Below are 21,303 nucleotides of genomic sequence, written 5' to 3' on the forward strand. Positions count from 1 at the left end.
TGCTGCTTGTTGGGGAGTGTTTCTTCGTGCAGGTTCAGTGGGTTCAGTTCAGGCATCTGATCATTGAAGGCTACTGCATGTCTTTGCCTTAAGAAATTCATGTGTTGCTTTTGCAGTATGTTTTTGGCCATTATCTATTAGATGTTTTCTGGCATAGTTTAATGCATTTCTGTTACTGACTGTAACCAGTTGTTTGCACCTTATTGTAAGTTATCCGTTAACATTCATAAAGGCATCTTTTGAGCCAACTTTAAAGACTTTGAGAGTCCTTGAAAATATCCTTGACTTGGTTAGAGGTTGTGAAGGATTTTTCTTAACCAAGGAAAGAATTCTGCAATCAACCACTGTATTTGCCATCTGTGGACTTCCAAGCCTGTTGATGTTGTTGAACTGGCTGCTGCATTCCTTTTGAAAATGGTTGCAGTTCCTAAACAGTAATCGAATACTTTTATTAAAACCGTTGAAGTAAAGCTGAAAGACACTTTAATCACATTTTGATTGTCCTAAAATGATGAACCTAACTGTAAGTGTTGCAAAAGTACCAGCAACATGCTTTAATTAAAAATATTTTACTCTATAATTCACTCTCATTTTTAAAGAATGTGTCAGATTTGTATGCTTTAGGTATGTGGTTCAAAGTGTTAACATTTTATAAGGTTTCTATTAAGTTGCCTAACAGAGCTACCCTCTCTTATTGGCTTTCAAAAAGAGAGAAATATCCTTCAAAGTTAATATACATCTGTTTTAAGGTAGTATTATTAAGTCCTGGGCACAACCTAATTAATAACACATACATTGCTGCTGTGAGGAACAGTGTTTGCTCTGTTGTCTCTGTTAGCTACCTCGTCATACAACAAAGCCTCCAGTATATTTGTTACAGTACATTTTCACAGCAGTGAATTTTTATGCTGATAACTCTATGAGAATTAGCTGTGTCCCTGCCTCAGAACAATATTAGGTAGCCATAGGTTAATGGTTTATTCGGCCCAGTTTAAAATTCTCAAGAGGGAAATGTTAGCCCTGGGCCAAAAACTCAATTAACCAAAGGTTGGAAGGCTCTAAATTGCACTTAGCCCTAGGCTAAGTGTCAAGTGAAGACAACACAACCCCTTGTATGTGTGTATGCTTGCCTCTGTGTGTGAATACATAAACGGTTAAAAGGTGTGACACATCTCCACTCTGTCTGCTCACATGCACCCTGTCTGGAGCTAGTGGTTAATGCTGAAGTTCCATATGTGGTTAGTCATAAACAGTTGTTAAGCGTCACGTGACACCGTCTCAGGTGCGTGACACCCGTGTTTCCCACTGCCGGCTTTTATGCTGGCAGCATCTCTGATTCTCACAATCTCAGCTGTCACCACTGCTAACCGTTACCACGGCAAAACTGTCGCTATGGGTTACCAATAGCCGTGTCCACCGCAGAAGAGCGTGAGACAAAGACAAATCAATCAGCGCTTCTAATCTTCTTTACATGAGGAACAGGCACAGAGGTATTGCCAAGCCTTGTATGTAGCTCAGAGGCAATACAAAGTGGAATAACAGATTAAGTGTGACATAAACATAAACAGGGAGAGGTGCACAAATGAGCAAGGGGGAAAGAAAAGGGGAGCAGGAAGAGGGGAAGAAGAGCAGAGGTGAGGACTAGAGGGTGTAAGAGGGACAGCAAATCAGGTTGAGGAAATTGTATGGCCAATCTAGCAAGGTTATTTTGCCATTCACTGCATTCCTTAATCCATTTTAATTGAATAGATAAGCAAAGTCATTTTGCTCGATAAACTCCTGCTGTGTCATGAAACACCTACATCCTCTTTGCCCTCCATTTCTCATGCTTTCTTTTTCTTGTGTCACCCTCACTCCTGCTTTCTCTCTTCTTATGTGCATCTTTATTATCATTGGTTTTTGCTTGCACTTGTATGCACACCTATTTTTGACTTAATCATGCTAAAAGTATGAGTACGGGTATTGCTAGAGCCAAAAATTGAAACAAAAAAAGCCTTGGAAGTCCATTCATGTCTTATTGCTCGTCTGCGTAGTAAAATCCATCCATCTGGTGCTTCACAATGAAGCAGGCATTACTAATGAATTATTTTCTATATTTAATGTCCCATGTTTGGAGGAGAACGTGCTGAAAAATATTAAAGGGTTTCAAAAAGTCTGAATATGCATCTAACTGTGAAAAACTGGAGTTATCTGGTTGAGTAAGTCTGTCAGTTGCAGTGCTCAAGAGATTAAATAAAAGTGGAAACATGAGCGACACACTCTCTCTCTCTCTCGTTTTCTCTCTCTCTGTCTCACACACTAGTTGCTCCATCCTTGTTTCGACTAGTCTCCTGGAGATCTCAGCAGCCTGTTTCTAGTGATTAGCGCAACACCCCTGTCGACTGGACCAAACACAGGCTGATTTAAGCTCTTTGGCCCCCTAAGGCTGATGAAGATCCCTGCAGTGGAGAAGTGATGTGGGAGGTTTAAAAACCACCAGCATAGGGAGAGAGCAATATGTGTCGCGCCATGGGGGGAAGGCATTATGTGTAACGCCAGAGTGCCCTCATTGTGATCCCTACTGGGCTAACAGTCCTGACTGCCTCGCCCTCTCACAGAATCGAGATATAATCATAAATCTAAACTGATTTGCTTTGTTTATTTCTCGAACTGTGGCCAAGCATGTTTCTCTTTATGTGTATTTACAAGGCAAAAGTAGTAGCAGACACAAGGCAAGCAGTGTAGCTGGGTACAGATTTGCTGTGCAGTTAGGTGAGTCTTCATGTACAGTTTACAGAAGTGTTCAATTAATCTAATTTTTTCCTGCTATTACACATATACACATTTAAAATAAATCAAGGTAACAGATGCATGGTTTTGGAATGTGTGTGTTACACGCCTCCTTAAAAAGAATAAACAACCACTAGTCACTGAATCTGTGGAGGCTGCCATGATTGCCTTTCATCTTTTAGTCATTAAGATAAAAATTTAATGTTAGTTTTCCAATCCATAAGTGAACTGTTCATGCATATCAATTATCATATGCAAAAAAATGTGATAAAAGGAAACAAACACCTAAGAAGGGAGGGCAACCACACAGAAAAAGTGGCGGGTAACGTGCAGATTCTATAACATACAGGCACACACAAGCAAGCTTATTCTTCCCTAATCAGTGTAATTAAGTGTCATTTTTGTTAAAGCCCAGTCATTAGTATCTTTAATTAGCCCACATTGTGCTGTTAATCTGATTGGCAGGACTGACAGACACTGGAGGCTATATACACACATGCGCACACAAACACACATTATACACACTGTGTATGAAGTAGCTACTTGCATAGATAAATAACCAGCCATCAGGAGTACAAGATACTAAAATTTCAGCATTGAAAAAAGATATTCTCTACAATACTTCTTGCTGCTGATTTTTATTAATATATATTATTCATTTACAACGGATTTGATTGATTCAATTTCTTTGATACTCAGATCCGTAGACAGGGAGGCATCCAGCTGCTCGTTGATCTACTGGACCACAGGATGAGTGAGGTCCATCGCAGCGCCTGCGGAGCCTTGAGAAACCTGGTGTATGGCAAGGCCAATGATGAGAACAAAGTAACCCTGAAGAACTGCGGGGGGATTCCTGCCTTGGTCCGCCTGCTGAGGAAGACCGGAGATGTGGAAATCAGAGAGCTAGTCACAGGTACGCTGTCTGTGACAAATTTTTACTTCAGCTCCTAGCATGTACAGTATATCAGTTATTTTCCAGCATGGCTCTGTTTATGGCCTCGGGAGAAATTTTAATGGAATATGTTTGTGTGTGTGTGCAATTCCCATGTTTATGTGAATGTGTGGATAGAATTTGATATGTGAGGATGCAAGGATCTGTCAAGCTGCTCTACATACCACACACACCTACACTAAAGCTGCTTTAGGAAAGAATCTTTCAGCCAGCAAAAGGAAAAAAATAAAACTTTCTTTCTGTCTTTTGTTGGTATTGATATTGTATGTGTCTTTCATTCGTTAGTCTAATTGTGGTTTTACTTCTTATTTAGTGACTTAAGTAGTTTCGGTTGGCCATGACAGCGCCTGTAACCGTTTTGGGTTAGTGAATGTAGTTCTTCATACATTCAAGTTTTAGTGAATTAGTGTTCTTCAGAAAACTTTACTATTCACCAAACCAAGGCTGTTCATCTTCTTTACGTGCACAACTATTTCACATTCCACTTGAATGATAACATTCAGTCACAGTTGTCCTCAGCAGCCATGACTTGTATGACTCTTGCAAAGAATGCCAACAATCTTTGTGAATGTTATTTACTCTTAGAGATGCTTTGTTAAGTGTCCCTTTTGACATATTTTATTAAGACGTGTAATGCAGTGCATGTTTATGGGGGGGGGGTTGTTATATGTTTTTTGTTTGCATTATCATTGCATGTCTGCAATGATAAAAACGTGAATATGCCCACCTTGCATTCAAATTCCTGCTTAAAGTGTAATATAAAGCCCCAAACTTGTAGCAGGAATCACTCTTGTTTTAACCTTGAGGGAATGAACACTACAAACTAGCTGGTGCAGTTGAAACACACATTGCAGCAGTGCATACACCCACACGCACAAACTTAATAACGTACACGCATACAAGCGTTCATGCAAATACACATTCAAATATGTTTAGGCAAAAAATGTATAGATTAAATTTAAACACCCACATAAGGTGTTAGATAATAACACAGATAATACACATTTGAGCTGATATAATCTTTTTTTCCAATATGCCTCCTACTGAGAATTTAATATTCTACTAGAGGAGTAGCAAATAGTAACACAACACTGCACCCCTGTTGCTTAAAAGAAAAAGAAGCACATAGATGCTTGTGCTTACACACAAGCAAACATCTAGGATATATGGAATTTCAGTGGTCAGCTAGTTATTTTCCAGTATGACACTGGTTTTACAGTCTTAGGAAAGGCAATATTGATAAAACATAGTGTCTGTGTGAATTATGCTTATACAGCCATGACACACAGGGGGTTCTTACCCGTAAAAGGCTGATGGGGCATTGTCATCCCGCCAGCTTGGACGCCCAAGTTTGTGAATGTGATAACTCGAGCATGAGACGACGTTTTTAAGTCCATACCATGGGTACAGAAACTTAAAGCCTCAGATGAGTTCAAATCCCAGTGGCCTTGACCTCAAGGTCAGAGGTCAACTTTTCTAAAAATCACCTAGGATTTTTACATTAATATGATACGTGCATCTATGAGGAGGCTGAGAGGCAGCACTGGGAGCTGCCAGGTTTTTTTTGTAGTTCCCTCATTCAAATTAAAACCTTTAACTAAGGACATTTTTTGATGCAGTCACATTAGCCACAACACAATTTGGCTGAGTTCTCCACTTTCAGAAATAAAATATGCTAATATATATTATGTAGAACTACTGAGATGTACCCATGTGCTATTTTTGTCTGGTGAACTGTTGATTGTGTAGGAAGAGTTCATAGACAGACAGAGTAAGATTTATACATTATGTTAATGTAATGCATGATTATATAGGACCATATCTATTTTTGAATTTTCTCATGATATCCTCAGCTGCACAAAAGGTACATTACATTATCTTGCAGCTCAAACTGTGAATTGTCATAAGTGTGGATCTGAATGTTAGCAGCCTAAAAGATTTCCTATAAGCAGCTCTCACCAGCAACTTGTACATCGATTCCTGTGATAAAACATGAGAGAGCCAAGACCTTTCTTTCGTCTTCTGTCCTTCACTCGCATCTTTTGTTATCTCATGTCTGCTCGCTTCACACTTTTTTTTCCCCTTTGTCTGTGTGTGCGCTGGATTTTTATGTGATTCCACGTTTGTTTCATGTTGAGCTGGACTGCGGGTATCTGCACTTGTCTCACCATTGTTTTTCTACATTTGGCCTCTTTGTTACACCTGGTTAGTCCTGAGATAAGAGAGATATGTGCAAGCTCATACAAGTAGATTTAACAGTTTCAGAGATAAAGCAGACCCATTGACTCAAACACAAAAATACACAAAACCTTCTAAAATACCCATAAAGCGCATTCACACAGAATACTGAACTAAAGTCAGTAGGGCCCCCTCATGCTTAATTTGACCTCTGTCTCCATTGTTATTTAGCAAGACAGAGCTCATCTTTAATCACACACTCAAAAATCCATCCCACTAGGTCACCTGCTCTCTGAGGGGGAAGAGGACCTGGTGGATCATAAGGCTGACAGCTAGCAAGCAAGTGCACAGTTTTTTTCTGTCCTTTTACAAACCCCCGAGATATCGATAACAGCTCGCTAGAGAATGGTAGAGAAGGAGGAAGGAAGTCTGGAACCTTTTCACTGTTAATGATATCCTCATAACAGGTTGTGTGGCGGCAGGCAATCTCTGCTGCGCTAAAAAACGAGGTTTGTTTATATTCCAGATAAAGAAGTAAGAATGTCATCACAAAAAGCCGCCTTTTTTTTTGATGATCCCAAGGTATACATGTCTGTGATGATACAAACGTGCTGGAGAGACTAAGATACAGAAAACAGCTCGGGGAAGGAATGTCTGTGGTCTGTAAGCAGATTAACCAGTGAATAAAATTCACCGCGAGTCATACTGCATCATGTTTTGAGCTCCGACTTTTATAAATAGTCATCTCACACAAACAGACATGCACTGTGAAATTCTATCTCTACTTCCCCCGTTTCCTGACTCTTCCTGTCTTTGCCCTTCCCTGTCTGTGATTCAGTGTCATGCATGAGTCTCCCCTGTTGTCTGTTTCCTCTGGGTTTTTGGCATCAAACTCCACATTTTAAATGCTTTCACGACAGTACAGCCATATTTTGAAGTCTGTCTTAATTTGCCTCGCGTAACACCCTGCTGTTGCTGTAATTCACCTCTAAGAAGTGTTGCATAATTATTCTGTAATTCAGTTAGGTTGATGTTGTCTGTCACAAATACACAGAATGACTACAGTTAGTTAATTCTGTAAGTGGTGGTTTGTGCTGCCCTGGCCATTGACACAATCCTACCAGTTTAAGGCAGTTTTTAATAAAAGCTGTGTGACAGAGCTTGTGTAGTTAAACGTTTTCAGCCTCAATTTTGTAAAATAAAAATGTAAAAATGAAGTATGTCTGTAGCAGAGAACAAAAATGAAGGGCTAAAGGCAGGTGACCCTTTTTGAGAGAACGTGTCAAAAAATTGTGAACTGGGAAGATTAATGGCTGAGACTCTTGTAATATTTGGACCATATTCACTGACTTATAATCCATGCTCTGTTGGACAAAACTAAGGTTGTTGCACTGTATTTGAGGTGAGAGGCTATCAGATGAAATTGTCTGACTCTATAGCAACTCTTTCCGTAGATCAGTGCTGAAAACTTTACTGTTAAAACATGTTACGGAAGAGCTAATGATGCTAATGCTCTGTAACTACACGTTAGTGTCTCTGCTCTCGGATGTTTTGCTCTGTCAAATTTTATTCTACTCAAAGTCTAACCTGTAATTCTACTCGATGGCCAAATAATTTGAAAGTAAACAATGACTGTCACTCGGAGAGATTCATCTCGGATTGTGTCACCCTATGCTGCCCATAGACATGGCTGTCAAAAAGCAAACTCAAAAAAATGCCAGCATGGTACCAATTCTGCTTTTACGTCTATGTTGATCCTTCCCTCTAATTTGTAATTACAGAATCTCTTCAGAATCAGGCATATATTTTTGTTTTTTTGTTACTTTTGGTAATTGGAAAAACCTTCCCTTAACTATTTACCCTATCTCTCTGTTGGTTCTGAAGTTTAAATTTAGACAAGCTTTATTGGCTTCCTAGGTCTGAGCGTGAGGTAGATAGGATGAAGTCAAGGCTTCTGGGCCTGTCAGTCAAAGTCTGGTCGATGCAGAGGCTTCGGATGTCAATAGGAGATGCTATCCTTACTCATGGGCTCACCTTGAATGCAGTGGACCATGACTACAGTTTCTGTTGCTGCCTCCTCTGAAATGGCTGAGGGGAGAAGCAACTGCTGAAGACAGCTGTATCCAAAAAGTCTCCATTTGGACAAATCTTCTCAGATTATTATAATTAGTACTTCTCAGTACTTCCATTAACCACCATCTAATCCGCTTCCTCTCTATAAAAAACTGCACATGGTGGCTTCTCTCAGCTATGACGCATATCCCAATGCATGTTTCTGTGAATTGCATTGAACATGAAAACAATATGCTTACGTATATTCCGCTGCATAAGCAAGCACTCGTTTCCAGGAGTCAGTTTGGTAATGAGAATAAAAGATATGAGAAATGCAGGAGAAAATAACTGCATGTGTACAGAAGTGACTGACTGACTTTTCCACTGTTGCAAAGTTATGTTAAAAACAGCCCAACAATGTTATATTATACTGCTGTACTCACAAATACAGTTCATCATTTCCTGTTACTTGAAGGCATAAAATATTTTCTATTGTCAACGTCTAAATCCCCAAGCTCCAAATGCTGCTGTTATTCTAGAAATTTCAATGCAGCGTTTTCACTGTGAAATTCTCTGGTGGTAATAAAATCTCCAGTATTGGCAGTGGCAGTTTACCCACAATACATGATTTTACCTTGTGCTGCCAAGTGTCTTCAGCAAACCTACCGCTGAAATGAAGGTTCGATGACTCTGGGGTTAAGTCAGCAATTGCTAGCCTGCTGTCTGAAAACGTTACCCAAAATCACTATTTTATTTTATGTTATTTTATTTATTTATTTACCGGTTTTCTCATTCACAGATTTTTGTAGACACAACAGCCATGCAATTTGTCATCTCTGGCATTGCTCATCACCAGGTTGTGACCCAGCAGCTAACTAATTCACAGTGAGCTGCACAAATGAAGGCTGTTTAATAAAACATCACCACTTGAGGCCTAACAGGTCTCATTCTTCCCTTACAAGTCACATTCTCATTTATTCATGAATTCATGCAATCATCTCCTCTCTCCCCCAAACCACCCAGCTCCTAGGAAACTGCCTGTCAAATGTCTAAAGGGAACTAGTCAGAGAGGGGTGGGGTATAAGGACAAGGAAAGAGAAAAGGAAAAAAAAGCACAGACACATACACTCACAGGCACACAAGCTTGAAGTATGATGTCACTGTCTGTTGGTCACTTGATGTTATACCCATAAGGACATTGAGTTTAGCGAAGCATTACATATCTATGTTTCTAGAGCAGACAAGTCTGTGTAAGTGTGGTTGCTGGTGTGTTGATGTGTGTGTGTCAGCCTTAAATTTGCAGAATATTGGACAGTGGCCGGTACAATGTCCTTGCCCCAGAAAAAAACTGAGTAGTGCATCTATCCTTTTATGTGTCTCCTTTTAATCAGTGTTTTTGTCCATTTGCGCCTGCACGAAAATCAACGTGTCGCTTCCTGAGCATGTATTGTGTCTCAGTGTGTGTTTGTTTAGATGTATTGGCCCGAGCAGATAAAGAAAGGCTTGCTGAGTGCTGGTTCTTGTCAGCTCATCAAAGACAACACTGTTTTAACCTGATTGCAATCATACACTGAAAACACTTACCACATGAGAAATAGACCGACGCGGGAAGAAAGAAGCAGAGAGAAATACAGAAGATGTTTGACGGCATCCAGCTTTATAAGTCAAGTGTTTTGCTGAATGTGTGTCTTCACTCTGAGGTGGCAACAGAGTGTATGCGTGCTTGTATATGTTTGAGCTTATTGCCTTATTTTATTTTATTTTTTTACTTTGATTTGAGAAGAGCCTGTGTGAATAGCAGGATTAAGTGGAACGACAGAAAGTTGAGATGTGAAACAAGAGGCTGATTAGTGAAAGTGAAGGCAAATGTTACCACACTCACATGCTACAGCCTTAGTACAAGCTCTTGATTGCTGCCAAGCAGCATACAAGGTCATTGTGTTATTATCACCCTCCTTCTCTTGTCCTCTCAGGCTTGCTTTCTCTCATTCTCTCTTGCTCTCTCTCACACACACACACACACAAACTCTTCTCTGAAATTCCCAATTACATCTCCCCGTCTCTACTTTTAGCTTTCTTCTTGTATAAACTTATATATAGTCTTGTACATATTCCATCTAATCATTTGCTTTCTGCAGTGGTCTATTAAGTCTAAATTATTAAATATTAATTAATTTGGGTTTAACAGCTGTGCATTTGTAATTAAGAATTAACCCACTGGCTAAGTAACACTGGCATTTGCTTGTTCTGTGTCTTTCTCACTGCCCTTCCTTGTCTATTCTCTGGGCTCATTTTCTTCCAATCCCTTTCCTTGAGATTGACATTATGACCGTATGTAGTAGAGCATAGTGTAAGGCTTCAAGACTGGCATTGCTTTGGGCAATGCAAGGCTGGCTGCTACTTAACATCCATTGCCTCCACAAATGTATCAGTTAAGTGAGGCTTTATTCATATTAGTCCACAGATGACAGTTTATTTTTCTAGCCCTTAATTTTCTTTATTTTCAGTACCTTTATAACCTTTTAAATTCAGTTTTCCTTCCTGAAAGAAGTTGAACAAATTTGTATACTTCAGGATTTTATTGTGTATGCTTTTTTAAAATATGCTTTATTAATTAATTGTTTGCTCCCCAACACATAATAAGTGAGGGCCAGGTTTAACTACAGAGGTTTTCCACACTTGCTAGCATTTCAGAAAACAGATGCAGTCTTTATCTTTGGATTTTGCACTCAGAATTACTGAATGAACAGGACACCTTTAAGCTCACTGACAGTTTCTATGAACTGTAGGGCGCAGCATATTGTGAGTTGTGCCCATATTTTAATTGTTTGCTAACTGTGCAAATGAACGACATCTGTCATTGGGACCTGCAACATCTGGAGTCTGACACGAAATACACGAGAGATGATGACCTATGGCACCGCAGCTTTTTATAGTTTCTTGTAGCTTTAAAGGAGGTCTTTCAGTCTTTCAGCTCCTTAAGCCACCAGTGCTACTGATATATCTATATTTTCTTATTTTATTTATCCCTGTCACTCTGGTTCCTATATTTTTACCTTATTGTTTTTTGCTATGTAAGAAAGTTCAATGAAAGACACAAACTAACTAACATATCTAGAATGTGACAGTGCTAATGTAGCCTGTGTGTGTATGTGCACACGTGTGTGTTTGATACGTATGAGTGTGTCACAGCTGACCAACAGGGCCACTGCTGTCACCGATCTGTGAAAAGGCATCTGGTATCCCATCTGACAGGAAGCAAAAAAATAAAAAAGTGTATTTGTGTGTATGTGTGTTTGTGTGTGTTGTATATCCATGTGTCTTTGTAGGCGATTTAGTATATCATGGATACATAAAAACTTGTTTTTCGTCCAGCTTATTTATACGACCGTGCAGCTGTGTTTGCTGGCTTTATGTTTATGCATTTCTGTAAAATTAATTTGGTAATAAGTTTGTGTGCGTTTTGTACGACACAGCATGTGATAAATAATGCCAGTTGGAGCTTTCTCACAGGACCAAGAGTCAGATTCAAAAATAAAAGTGTGAGTGGCTTACTCAAAAGTGATAAATATAGGGAGGTGCTATTGTTAGCATTTCCAGTCCTGAAATATGTCCTCACTTGCTCTGAAAAGGTGTGTCTGAGATCAATGTCATTCTGCTCAAGGTTAAAAAAAAGTTTTAGGCTGTTTTCATTTCTTAAAGTAATTTGCTGCCCTGACTCCCAAAATGTAGCCGAATGTATTTCACACGTACATTTCTGAACAGTGAATGGAACCAAGCACATTTTTATTTGGTTTTGGAGAGAGTTGTAGCACAGCAGTTAATGAGGTATGTAAGATCAAATAATTGTTAATCGCTTTTTTTATATAGAAGAGCTTAAAACTTCATTTGATGAAAATGAAACGGTTGAATAAATATTTTTAGCTCTAAAAATGTATTTGATTTATTAAAGTATGAGGTCTTATTTATAAAGTTTGTAAATGTGATTTAGTCGATAAAACTTTACAGAAAACTAAATCAACAATCAGTGTTCTTGGTGGTTTATATATTAGTGTCTTACTATTATCTAGTCAGTGTAAGTCTATGTTGGCTATGACAGTTTCCACAATCCTTCATTATGATGATGATGATGATGAGCAAACAGCATCTTTGACAGTAAGCTGCTTAGATCATACCATGGCCATACTTTGATGATTCTCTCTTAAACTGACCTACTATTGTTTGGGCAATCTTAAAGTGTCTTTACATACATAATTCATCTGCATCCTGGCAAGGTTCCTTCTGATTCTTTGAAATTTCCAATTGTCTGCCTTAAAAAGTAGCATCAGTTTGCATTTAAAAGATTATACAACAGAAATTTTGGTGCAATGTGTGTACCACACATGAAATATGGATAATGGTGGAAGATTTAGGTCAGGACATTATCCAAAGCTTGCAATCACATGTAGCACACAGCAGGAGGTAGTCTGCTTAAGATTCATTCTTGCTACAAGAAGGGTTCTGCTTGGTTTGGGCAACGGTGCTGCCTGTGTGGTGCATGCACTTGCTGGCTGTGAATTCACTGAACTATTACCAACACTGTTTTCACTTAGTGGCAGATTGGCTCAATCGGACATCACACAGACATTGTACTGGGGAGTTTAGTAGGTTAAAGACTAGTTTATGTCTGATTCATCTGCATTTAACATTTGTGTTTCTAACACGCACCTCTAAGTTCAGAGAACAGTTCCTCTTTAACTGGACTAAAACCTAAGACTTTAGGAGACTCAGGATAGGCACCCTCATGCCTCAGCCAATTAGAATGAGAGGAAAATGGAGAACGAAAAGAGCAGCACTGAGATGGAACAAATGTAAATGCTGAGCAGATCGGTGAGCCAGTAACTGACCCGATCAGTTACGTGCAGGCATAAACTAAGGATATAATAGTTATAGTAGCTACTTGGCAAAAGTTATAGTGTTTAAAAAATATTACTTACAGAACTGTCTAAACATAAATATGATAATGTTTCTTATTTTCTGAACACATTCATATGCAGGTGTGCTTTGGAACCTGTCATCATGTGATGCACTGAAGATGCCAATCATCCAGGATGCCTTGGCCGTTCTGACCAATAGTGTCATCATACCCCACTCTAACTGGGACTCCTCCCCAAATCACCACGATGACCGCAAGCTCCACATTCATACCTCCCAGGTGCTGCGCAATGCTACAGGCTGTCTCAGGTAAGCAACAGGCACTTAAAATCTTGTCTCAGGTGTTGTTTTCTTTTTCTTTTATATATCACATTCTCATTTATGAAGAATTATATGTATAGGAATTATATGTAACACACCACTTTTATTCAGTTCTGTTCAGTTTTGTTTGTATAGCGCCAGTTTACAACAGTCACCTCAGGTGTGTGTTTGTGTTCATAAACCTACTGACTAATGTCAAATATATGGAAAATATTTTTGCCGAAAAATCAAACATTCCTTAATCTTTACCACTGTGCGATTATAGACACAACTTCAAACAGTACATGCATATTTTGTTCTTTTTTGTTGCTCTCTTTCACGTTCATTCACTCAAGCACATTTGCACCAATTTGTGTTGGTCACCATAGAAACAACTCCTCCACTTGCTGGGATCCTTTGTGTGTTGACTTTCTTTTTGGTGCATTGTGCCTCTAAATTGTTTCTTTGTTACAGTTTGAAGTCACGGAGGACAACTTATAGCTTTCATGATTACTGTGTTTATGTGAATCTCAGTATGAGAAAATATGCCTTTTTTTCGATTATATTTCAGTGTGTACTCGTTAACGCCCATCCTTGTGTTAGTAAAGCCTACACTTTATGCTCTACTTGTGTCAGAGTAGTTATTGTAGTCTTAATTTAATATGGTGAGCATTAAGTTGTGAACATGAGATTTTCTCCTTGCTGATCTATTTGATCCAAACATCTGTTAAGAGCCTAGCATGCAGACATGATAGTGAATATTTTTTGATCACATAATTCTTTTTTTAGATCTGCTAACCTGGCATGAAAGTGTAAAAAGTCAGGCTGATGATGAAAAATAGCTGCAGGTAATCTTAGTAAGTAGTACAGTAAAACGCTGTAAAATGCTGTAGAAGATTTGTTATTTTGGACCACATATGTATTCATATTGAATACGTGTTAAAGAAAAAAGTCGACACTGGTCTGATCTTTAAAATTAGTCATTAGGCTGAAATTTTGATGTGTAACTATTTGATCACTTGCATGCTGCTAGCACAGAAGGTTTGTCATTTGTTTCTGATCATATTTGTTGATCTGTGTACATACTCTAACACCAACCCCACAGAGGCCTGAGATGTTTGAAAAAAAAAGTCTCCACTTGGCCAGCTCTCTTTGAGCTGTGTGCTCAATGAACCACCAGTGGATTAAACCCTCACCCCACCAGCTTTGAAGATTCTTGAGCTATTTCAAATGGTTATCTTCCACTATTTCAGCTATTGAATGTATTTAAAAATGCACTAGGTAACCAAGCTCGAAAGGATCCTCCAATCACCTCATTGCCACAGCTTTACACACCAACCTCAGTAAAGGAAGTGTGGAACACAGTCCATTCACACTCAAGCTCCCCTCCTCCTTTGGAATGGATTGGAATGGCATTAATATTGTGCTTTTCTAGTCTCACTTACCAGTTTAGACTCTCAACACTTCAAGCCACTTTATCTTTTTTCACATAGTCATACAGTTAAATACTTTACCTTCTATGCATTCACACCTATGGCCAATTTAGAATCACTGTTTAACCTAACATGCAAGTATCTGGACTGTGGAAGAAAGCTGTGGTACCTAGTCGTACCTCATGCAGGCACAGGGCCCAGAGACCACAAGAAAAAAGGACTCTCTTGCTGTGAGGTGACAGGGTTGTCGATTGCTGTTGAAGTTCTGACTGAGGTACAAATTGACGATCTCCCACAAGAAGTGGGGGCCAGACACTTCCAGTACAGCCTCACTAAATGTATAGGTATGCCAGGCCTGATCATTTATGGCCATCATTTGATAGCTCAGCTCCATTCTTCACTCGTGTCTATGACATATGTACATGATACTATTGCAAAATGATGTAGGGTGGCCTAGCCAAGTGCACTTACAAATAACCTCATCCATAAACATGGTATTCCTTATGGGCAAACTGTGAATTGCACAAATGTCCAGTAACAGAAATCCTCAGTGTGTTCTGTTAACACACCCTCCAACTTTCTGTACCATTGCTCCATTTCCTCGCTGGGGACAGTGGAGCAACTCCAGACTGGAAAAGAGCCAGACCGCTCTCCAGAATACAAATTATGCATTGAGTTGACCCCAGCTTTATCTAACCCTTATCTCTCAACCTCAAGCACTAGCTCAGCCCACTTTCACCACCAGAGAGGTGATGTTGCATGGCTAAATGTTATTAATATTAATAATAACTAGTATGTATATCCACCTTTTTTATCCACCGATTAGGTTCTTACAGCTGCAACACAAAAAACGAATATATATTTAATAGGAAACCTAAATAATATGGGTGTGTATAGCTGTACTTGTATGGATAAAGACTATATGGTACCTAAGTGTGATCATAAAGTTATTCTTCTGTGTAATATTTGTCAATTTTGGTATCATTCACAGTTATACAGTGCACCACAGACTAGTTTTATATCCTAAATGGGCTATGTATCCTGGGAGCAATACTTAAATTATACGTATTAATTGACTGTTTTAAATGCTTCTTTTAAGGCCAAATGAGCTGAGGAGTTTTCATTTCATGTCAAGCATGCTATTCACCTACGGCTGACTATTTAGGCACTTTTAGGAATGTCTGAGTAAAAACAGTGGTGAATCTAAAACATTAGCTCATCCAAAACACAGACAAACACATTTTCATATTCAACATCTTTCTATGTTTCCTCCTATAGTTAATTGTAGGAACTTGGTCCTGTGAGATGCAGAGGTTGTGGGGGTTTTTCATTTCTTTTAGAGTTTTAGAGTTCAGAGAAATATGTTTGTGTGGGTTTTTAAAAGATTTGTCCAACAGAAGACTCAGATCCTTTCTGGTTCTTGGTTTGTTCTTTTAGCTGTTTGTTTGCCACAATAGAGATAGATTTCCTTAAAACTTTGAGAAAAAGTTGTCAGCTTTCATTGGTGACATGACGTAGATTTTCAGCATTTTTTCCTCACTAACTCACTAAATCGTTTATAGAAGTTGAGCGCATGTGTGTGTAGGTACCTAAAGATGCGGGGGAAGAAGACAAATGATGCTGTCACTATGCTGTTCCACATTGTAAAGTTACAGATCAAATTGTAAAAGCTGCTAAAGGAGAGGGAGTACGAAAGGGCAGAAAAGGAAAAAGTTGGAAAAATTCGAACCAAGAGAATTTAGACGTGGAGAACAATAAGAGAGAGAGACACTAACACATAGCAGTGAAGGTGTTTCTGCTTCTGTCCAGGGCAGCTTTCTATCTCACCATCTTTTCAGAGGGTTAAAGTGACATAAGACCACAGTGTTCAGGTCCCAGTGTACCTGCAGCTCAATTTCAGACCTCTCACCCCTCTTATTATCTCCTTGATTCGTGTGTTTGTGTGACTGTGTAGGCACATGAGTGTCTACCTATGTGTACTTATTGGTGTTGCATGTACAGTATATGCTCAAGTGTGTATGTGTATGTAAATGCAACTTTGTTTCCACTGAAAAGAGAAAAAAAACACACACACAAAGCTGTATTTCTGGTGTGCATGAATGTGTGCATTTCTGCATATTTGTTTTTGGCTCCATGCAAGACACCGCGTGTGCAGTCAGACTAGCTGAGAGGATTCTTAGTCGCCTACACCAGAATTTTACACACTATTTTAAAGCTCTTTTTGCAATGATTATTTTTGGCAATCAGTGTGTGAAAAAGTGTGCATGTTGTAATCAATCAGACTGTCCACTATGGCAAATCCTTCACAGCCCAGCACTGTTTTCCGTCTTGTTACGGTGTTATCAAGCCAGACACAAGGTCTTCTCCTCCATTCAGAGGCTGTTTAACTCCCTGCAGGTTGCTGGTTTGTAGCCAAGCAAGAAAAGAAAACAACTACCTGGTGCCGTACACACACCATTTGTATGCATTTGCGTGTTTTTGTTCTACTCATGAATGCTTTCAGCTCATTTCCATTCAGACACCCACAGATGTGCGTAGAGGAAAGGACTGATATTTGGTTGATCGAGAATTAAATGCGTGGTCACGAAAGAGTTTGTTTCCATATTTATTTCATGGGTATTAATAGGTTTGTTTGCATGTGTTCCATCTGGTGATGAACCCTCTGCTGCCTGTGCCCTCAATGACACACATACACACATGGCCAGACATTTATGCAGAGCCACCACACACCAGCTGTTTGAGACAAAGTCACTCAGTAGTCATTTGTTCCTTGAGCAACATTAGAAGACCATCTGTCTTCGGATTCACTCGTGTCCATGTAAATCCCATGAATGTTGCACCAATTTTATAACAACTAAAAATAAAAGAAATGGGGTTTGTGTTAAGATCAGTGACTCTCAGATTGTTTGCCGAGGTACGCTGTTGCACCCTGGAGTAGAAAATCAATGTCAAATGAAAAATGTATAAGCGTCCTTGTGTTTTTAAAACAGTGTAATTGGTGGAAAACATGTCCAACTAGCAATATTTTAATAGTTGTCAAACCAGCGTCTGCAGACAGCAGGAAGCTTGTTAGTGAAATTTTTCTCACGTACACATGGATGCTACTTTTTTCAGAAAATAATAATGAATTGTTTAGCATTGTATATAAGTTAATCAACACTTTTAATGGTGGCTATATGCATATGCTGACAAACTAGAGCAATATTATATTCAAATCCTGTATTTTAATTTTGTAGAAAATCGACTGCCTAGTGGTTTGACGATAAAGCTGTGTGACAGGGTGTTAAACTACTGCATGACGACCATTAAACAGTGTACATAAGTTAACTGTAAGTTGTTTTACCCAGTTGGCTGTGGAAATATGTGTTGTATTTTTATGCCTTTATTAGACACCAACAGCAGAAACCAGGAACTCAACAAGAAATATATATTTCTTGTTGAGTTGTAATATAAACATTTAATTATACTCGAGTCTTTTGCTCTAATATCCTAAATGTTTTCATTGGATTTTGAAGGATTTCTGGGATCTGGGATCTACGGTTAATTAGGTGTGCTTTTTGCAACCTCTGGTACATCTTCAATTTGATCCCCTTTAATTAACTGTCATGAACTTAATTCATTGTTTTCTTTTTCAGTTTATTCATTCCCTTGTTTTTGTTGAAATTTGATAAAAATAAAAATATATGCATGCCTTTCTCTGTTCTTACTATTTTGACATTCAATCTTTTTTTCTTCTTTATTTGTTTTTCTAAATTTGATTCCCAGAAATCATATTAATATGTCAAAACTTCTCTGCATGATTCTTCCCACAAGAACTGTTTACTGGAAGGAAGAGAGAACTGACTGAACTTTACCATTTAATGGAAATGTTCCCGTAACTAGAACCAGCAAACAATGAGTTTTTCGAAATATTTTGAGCTGCAGTAGTCAAATGTCGTGCTTGTTTGGCACTGCCACTAAACGAACTACGCTGTTACTTCACTGCAGCTAACATTTTGAATGGGATGCTTAATCAAGTTCTGTGTCTTTTTGCTCAGTAGGTAATTATTTAATGATGCAGGCTAATGAGTTAGGCTAAATTAATGAGGAGTGACATCAGATAGGATGAACTGTAAACCTGTAATGGACTCACTAAATAGTAGAGATTACCGGTTAAATTTAAGCAGACACACACACACACACACATACACACACACACGTGATAGAAAACCTTTTCTTTCACTTTAGTGTTTTCTGAAGCCCATGCAGTCCTGCAAAGGGTTTACCGTTTGTGATGCACTCTTTCTCTATGAGCTGTAACCTTGTACATATATTATGTTACCAGTGTCCCCATGAAACTGGTTAAAACAAACAAGTTTGTTTAAATCTAATCTATCAAAATATTATTTAATAAAATGCTTTTTTTTGCTGAAGAAATTCTCACCCCTCTTATTATCTCACTGTTTTCTCACTAAATTATATCTAAGAAGAGGTGTGTTACAGAATGGTGCAATACGTCATGCTTCATTACCACTAGATTAACAAGCACATGTGCACATAAGCCATTAACACAAATGCAGAGAGTTAATAATGGATTGGATTTCTATAGCGCTTTTCAAGGCACCCAAAGCGCTTTACAATGCCATTATTCATTCACGCTCACATTCATACACTGGTGGAGGCAAGCTACGTTGTAGCCACAGCTGCCCTGGGGCAGACTGACAGAGGCGAGGCTGCCATATCGCGCCATCGGCCCCTCTGGGCAACACCAGTAGACGGTAGGGTAAAGTGTCTTGCCCAAGGACACAATGACCAGGACAGAAAGGCCGGGGATGGAACCGGCAACCTTCCGGTTACAGGTGCCCTTCCCAACCCCCCTGAGCCACGGTCGCCCGTGTACACACACACACACACACACACACCCACCCACTCACCCATCCATGTGCATAGGCCTTTAAATAGCAGACATACAAAAGCTATTAAGCAAAGTATATAGGAGATAACCGTATACTTATAAAAATGACAGTCTGGTCTGATCCTCATCTTAGTATTTCATAAACTACAAAAATGTGGGAAACTTCTTTTTTTTGGTCTAGCCTTTAAGAGCTTCTTTTTTCGCTCAGCTGTGCACAGCTGTAAACGTGGCATGGTAAATATGGAATGATGTTGGCAGTGTAGCCAGAAGAAACTGTGAAATGTGAAGAGTAACATTTGAGATTCAGTGCCATACACACCATGCAGGTCCATTTGCATTATTTTCCTGGAAATCGCTAGTTAGCGCTTCCTTCCTGACGACCTCTTGAACATCATGAAAAACCACAAGCAATACCAATCAGAAAATGTGTCATTTATAATTGCAAAGCCAAAATATTGTATAGGTGTGAGTCCATCATTAGATGCTGACTGGCTGAAGGATGAGGGAGTGTGACGGGCTTATGAAAACGTGTCTCAAAGAGGAAAAGGCGAAGGAACACACACTTTAGTTAAGCTTCTGTCTGTGAGACAGTCGTCAGGAGAGAAAGTTTAGACTAGAGAAAGAGGGCCGCGCCTGTGAGTGATCACATATCATTGTTTGCTTAAGCGTCTGCCTCCGTATTATATATGTATACAGGCTAAAAACCTAATATTATAAAAGCTCTCATGTTGCATTGCTAAGTGTCTTCTCTTCCACTCATGACGAGGCATCATACAAAAGAACATGATGCAAATCTCTGTAGAAGTCGACATATTCAAGGCTAAAGCCAGTGTTAAAGCAGTAAATAATTCACCCTCCCTCTTTCTCACCCACCTACCGCCTGTCTTTGCTGCTTAAACATTAGTCAAGGTGAAGTGTTTTCACTGTTATGTTGTTTTATATCGACTTGACAGAGAATAGTTCTCCGCTAAGCGGCATTTCCATCGTGTGCTTGTTTGCCCATTAGCATTCAAAGTGGGTGAAAATGACTTGACCTTCTCTTGGAAGCAGGGAGCCATGAACGTGAAGTTTTAATTGAGTTCTTGTGTCTTTCCCTTTCTTTTCTCCTTTTCTCATCAGTGCAATATTTGAAAGATCTCATCCCCTAGACTAGTGATCTCTTTATTATGCCACTATGATAGATGAATTTGAAGAAGTTCAAACTATACCAAGGTATTGTCTCATCTCTTTTCTGACATTTCAGATTTAAAAGAATGATATTTAAACTGGTGTCACCACTCTTTAATATTGTGTTTGTTTGTTTTTCGTATTGCTCCTTCACCAGTTGTCTGAGCCCACATAGTACATCCTCTATAACGTGCTATATAGTTACAGAAAATGTGTGACCTGTTACCTTTGCACAAGTGTATGTAACTGGTGGCGTTCACACTCTTTAATCTTTGAAGGACTTCCACAAAAGGTTTTTTGACAGTTGTTGTAGTTTCTGGCTTTGCCTATCTAATTTGCATCTACCTCTTTGGGTACTAGTGGTACTAGTGTGTGAATGTGTGTGTGAATGGGTGGATGTCTGGATATGTAAAGCGCTTTGGGGTCCTTAAGGACTAGTAAAGCGCTATATAAATACAGGCCATTTACTTAATAGCACATTCTTCTTCTTTTTTTGTTGATTAGCTGTGGCTGGAAAACTGTGCAGGTGCATTAAAGGTGCTTTAAATATTCCATAGCTTCACTTTTAGAGCAGTTTCTGGGTCTGTTTGCAAGTGTGCTTTCCTTGTGTGAAGATTAGATTTCAGTGAAACTTAGACTTCCAG

The 21,303-nt window shown here is 39.0% G+C and overlaps 1 protein-coding gene across 3 annotated transcripts in view; it reads left to right on the forward strand.

The window, feature by feature from the left end:
• Positions 1-21,303, forward strand: part of ctnnd2a (catenin (cadherin-associated protein), delta 2a) — a 246,588-nt gene that overhangs the window by 174,556 nt on the left and 50,729 nt on the right. For all 3 annotated transcript variants that reach the window (XM_039617817.1, XM_039617816.1, XM_039617818.1), the window contains 2 exons: positions 3,469-3,682; positions 12,988-13,174. In XM_039617817.1, coding sequence (XP_039473751.1) covers positions 3,469-3,682; positions 12,988-13,174 — 401 coding nt within the window. The remainder of the gene's footprint in view (positions 1-3,468; positions 3,683-12,987; positions 13,175-21,303) is intronic.

This window comes from Oreochromis aureus, linkage group 9 (genome assembly GCF_013358895.1).
Source record: "Oreochromis aureus strain Israel breed Guangdong linkage group 9, ZZ_aureus, whole genome shotgun sequence".
Taxonomy (NCBI): domain Eukaryota; kingdom Metazoa; phylum Chordata; class Actinopteri; order Cichliformes; family Cichlidae; genus Oreochromis; species Oreochromis aureus.